The following is a 4780-nucleotide window of genomic DNA, read 5'->3' on the forward strand; positions in this document are numbered from 1 at the left end:
GAGAGAGAGAGAGAGAGAGAGAGAGAGAGAGAGAGAGAGAGGGAGGGAGGGAGGCCAACGGATTCCTCCGTGGATCCTTACGGTGTTTGTGTACCGGTGCGCGATTCCCCGTAGGGAGGAGAACTGATCGTCACACCCACGCGTTTGAATTTCCTTCGCGCGAGTAATGTTTTTTTTTTCTTCTTTTTTAATTGAAACAACGCGAGGTGGAACCTCGATTTCAATGGGCGGTGAGAGGCGTGAGAGCAAACCGTTTCACGGTCGTCGTTGTCGAAGGATCGTTTGAATAAATAAATTAATCGTTCGTATCCACGGATTTCCACAGGCAGACAGGCAGTTTTATAACGCTAGAGCTAGCGACGATCAAACCGTGAAATTCCCGTCAGAGATATCAAAATATACTTTGTAATACGGTGGTGCGCACGAAAAATACACGGTTCTACGTCCAACGCAAAATTACAGATTGTTCGATCATCTTCTCTGCATATAAATCAGTGTAATTCAAACGATAGTGATTAAAATAAATAGATTTGTGTCAATATTAATTTTGGCAAAAATACCTGTGTCCTTTAGGCAAAGAAAGGTTGTTCTTAGTGTTGAACGTTGAGAAGTTAGAAGTATGTAGTGAATCCACAAAAGCAAATCAGTTACGAATAGTAAAACCGCAGGGAACTTGAGCATGAAATGAACCAGGATGAACTATTCGTTCGTCCATTTTTCTTTTTCTTTCTTTTTTTTCAAATAACGGTCGTACCTCGTACTTGCTCCGAGCAGTTGGCCTGTTAACCACGATAACGAGAGTAAATAATCCGGCGCCCGTTTCGTCATTTGCCGCAAAGCAAAAAATTGCGTCACCGAAGTTGCACAGCCGCCATTTGCTCCCGCTTAACGATTCCTCCTAACGGGCATTAAATTTCAACTATATATAAAGCGCAATCCACTGGCTGGCCAAACTGCGTCTTAGGATTCGAAAGAGCCGCTGAAAGTTCCGTGAATCCGCCACGGTTCATAAACTGGTGGCAACGTCTTCGTCATCATTCCGATTCTGCGCAGGCAACGCTGCTTCGTAGGCCTAATAAACTCTCCTTCTTCGTTCTTCCTTCAGCCATCTTCCCCGTGTTTGCGTAATTTTTCGAGGACTTCCTCGTTTCGTTGTATATTCCGGACTTTCGTTCACCTCTTGAACGTGACATGTTGTATCGTAGTGTTCTTCGCTCGAATCGACTCGAACATGATCGTATTCGTGACTGTCGTCTATCTCATGCCCCCGATTCGGGGGAGGGTTTATTTATAATGTTGGCAAAGCTACCGCGTCTTTGTCCAGAGTGGACGCACGTGTAGTGTTCCTGGAAGTTAACCCAATCTCACGTTCAGAAGTTACAAAATCTCACAGATAATAATGCAATGACAATTACATACCATTTTCTCTCTCTCTTTTATTTTTTTTCTTTTTTCAAACTCGAGTCAACAAAATTTACAGAGACACACACGCACGTTACATATCGTAACACATCTCTCTCTCTTTTCTTTTTTCCTCTTTTAAAAAGAGACTTGCTCTGTTTTCCTTTCGTTTCTCTTGTTTTCGTGAGACTGCAGAACTTGTGAATGAAAGTTGGCGTGTGCTCGCTGTTGTAGAAAACGATGACTCGGTAGCCGGAAGGGCTCGAGGGCAGAGCATGAGGGCCGGCGAGGAAACGCGGAAAGAACGTTCACAGTTCGGCGAACCGGTTAATGAGTGTCAGTCACCGAACGCAGCTGGGCACGTCTCTGTCTCCAGCTCTCCAGCTCCAGGTTGGAGATGAGTACGACGAGGGAGCTGAATGCGGCGACCGTTGCGTTGACGACGAGCACGATGACCACGGCTACCACGACCACGAAGCTGGACGTCGAAGCCGAGGACGACGAGGAGCCGCTGACCACGTTCGAGGCGCTGGATATGGATCTGGTGAACGGACCGAATCCGTGGCTTCCGGCCTACGGCTTCCAGCTACAACATCGTTCCCATTTTCAACCGGTGCACGAGGATCTACGGACTAATGGTTCGTACTGTTACTATTTCACTTTCTGCCATTGTTTAAACAACGGTCTGTGACACGGTGTGTTCAGTTGGTACAATGAAACTATATATGTACTCTACTGCTCGAAAATACACATCACTCGCTTGTTTTTTTTTTAATGAAATCATTGACGTTGTAGTGTGAATTCAATTTGTTGAAACTTTTTGGGATGCCGGTGGGTTTAAAATTTAATAAAACACAAAATTTAACAAAATTTTGTTCATTTTGAGCAATATTTTATGTTTAGTAATCGAAATAAACGTTTCTTCTCTTTTTTTTTTTTATATTAAAAAGAATTCCGTGCCACTAGGGGTTAAGTAAATTCATTGTATTCCACTGGTTGAAATGTGTGATAAAATCTTTCAGAGAGAGAAATTCAATCATTCTGCGTTGAAAAATCACGCTCTCGTCGTTTCTGAGTCCTTTACTTCTTCAGATACGGTGATCGCCTCTAGGGGGGGGGGAAAGAAGTGGCCGGATTTCTAAGTTTTCGTTTTATGTTAGCTCAGCGTTAATTCATTCGAATGGATCGTGAGTCACGGAACCGAGGGAACATTTTTCATCCGCCCTGTCATAAGTGAAAAATGATAACGATCAATACTCCGCGAGCTAAGCTTTTGAACAAATTCTGTTTTTTTTTTTTTTTCAAACGCACGAACAGGTGGAAGTGAAATTGGTTTACCCCTTTCTGCGTCGCTTTAATTAGTATCGCCAGAGCTGGTTGTGAATCTGTCGTGAAGTTTCGTATCGTACGGAAAGTCTCGTTGTTCAATACAAATTCCGGGAGCCCCTCTACGCTCTAGATATCGACGGAGGCTTGTGCCATTATCGTAATTTCTATTGGATAGAAAACAGCGCGAGTTTGAATACAAATCGCCTGTTAATGGCTAGACTTGATACGGGCTACTTTCTACAACTGCTGGCTAGCGTGTGAGAGTCAATGGAAAACTATAAATACGAATTAATGCTAGGCGATGGTCATGTAATTTTCATACTCGAGAGAGATAACCGATTTTTTTTCTAAAATTTATGTAACCGATATACGTATTATATGATAGTGATAAGTCTCGTTATATAAGAATACTCTTGTTCCAATTTCTTATTACGATTATGTTATATTATATCATATAAGAATACTCTTATTATTATTCTTGTTATAATTATAAGAATTAAATAATAATTCTCATTATAATTCTCTTATTAATACTTGTTACTTATTCTTATTAATTCGTGTTAATTCTCAAGAATACAGACACACGTAATTTGTAACGTAATTGCAAACAAATTTGTACGTAAATTGTAAATTCTTCACACGTTCACGATACATCGAATCACCTTGGTCATCGATCTAATTTCATTACTTGTCTCGATTTTTATTTTTATTTTTGTCTTTAATTAGTTGCTCTTTAATTACGAACCGTTAAGACTCGTCCGCCTACGTGATGAAATTCACATCGGCAAGTTATCTACGATCGGTGAAAAAACACTGTCGTCGCTGCACGTTGAAAAAGATCGCCACACGAAACCACGCACGTTGTTTCTTTTGATTCGTAATCGCGAATCGGGTTACGCAAACGAGTGCAATATGGCAGCGTCGTGCAATTCATTCATTTGCCGCGTTTCCTCGTGCATTCGGTATTCGATTCACGGAACGACGTGGTGACGCACAGGGCACGCGAAACAACATAGATCATCGATTATTTTTAATGCAAAGCGACGGATTATTCACGTTCGTTGTCTGGTTGCGGAACGAGCGGCGGCAACAGGCGCCTGCCTGCAACAGGTGGTTCTCTTTTCCATCATGTTGCATAGCTCTGGCGTGCCTCTGCACTTGTGCAAGACAAATTGCACGTTCCCGTAGGGCGATTTTGCTCTCACAATGGTCATTACGTCTGGCCTGCTCCTTTTGCCCGAGCGTACGAAAGAAATGGAAACGCGCTGGTTGATCCTCCTTTGGAAACATTTCTGTTTTTCATACCATCGTTAAGAAACGCGCTTACACCTGCTTTCCCGCGCGATATTCGCCTCGAACGAATCGAGGTTGATACTTATTGTTGGTACTTACTGTTACGTAGGAAAGAAGAAACTGTTTTTTTCCAATATTGAAGTAGATCGCGATCCTATCCTCTCGTTGACTGTAGGGAATGTGGGTGACAGAGCTTGGCTAGGTAATTTTTTAATCGTCAGTTTCATCGGTGTTTAATTGGTCATTTTAATTTCTTACTTGCGATTATTAATAATTTTTGTTACTTGTAAAAGTTACAAGGAAACGAGGTTGATTAATAAGTCAGCTAGTATCGTAAAAGTTTTAAATGTTGGTACAAAACAACCAAGGAAAAAAACAAGGAATAGTATCGCGATCCTATTCTCTCATCAAATGTAGGATAACAGAGCTTTGCTAGGTAATTTTTTAATCGTCAGTTTCATCGGTGTTTAATTTTGCGTTTAATTGGTCATTTTAATTTCTTACTTGCGATTGTTAATAATGTTTGTCACTTGTAAAAGTTACAAAGCAACGAGGTTGATTAATAAGTCAGCTAGTATCGTAAAGGTTCTAAGTGTTGGTACAAAACAACCAAGGAAAAAACAAGGAATAGTATCGCGATCCTACTCTCTCATCAAATGTTGGATAACAGAGCTTTGCTAGGTAATTTTTTAATCGTCAGTTTCATCGGTGTTTAATTGGTCATTTTAATTTCTTACTTGCGATTATTAATAATTTT

The 4780-nt window shown here is 41.1% G+C and overlaps 1 protein-coding gene across 14 annotated transcripts in view; it reads left to right on the plus strand.

The window, feature by feature from the left end:
* The first annotated feature begins 1599 nt into the window (after positions 1-1599).
* Positions 1600-4780, plus strand: part of LOC122534927 — an 81814-nt gene continuing 78633 nt past the window's right edge. For 8 of the 14 annotated variants that reach the window (XM_043666018.1, XM_043666020.1, XM_043666019.1 and 5 more), the window contains exon 1: positions 1600-2039. In XM_043666018.1, coding sequence (XP_043521953.1) covers positions 1799-2039 — 241 coding nt within the window. In that variant the 5' untranslated portion in view covers positions 1600-1798. The remainder of the gene's footprint in view (positions 2040-4780) is intronic. The other 6 variants (XM_043666010.1, XM_043666017.1, XM_043666012.1 and 3 more) reach the window with 1 other exon arrangement.

The sequence above is a fragment of the Frieseomelitta varia genome, unplaced genomic scaffold, assembly GCF_011392965.1.
Source record: "Frieseomelitta varia isolate USP_RPSP 00005682 unplaced genomic scaffold, Fvar_1.2 scaffold_65, whole genome shotgun sequence".
NCBI classification, from domain to species: domain Eukaryota; kingdom Metazoa; phylum Arthropoda; class Insecta; order Hymenoptera; family Apidae; genus Frieseomelitta; species Frieseomelitta varia.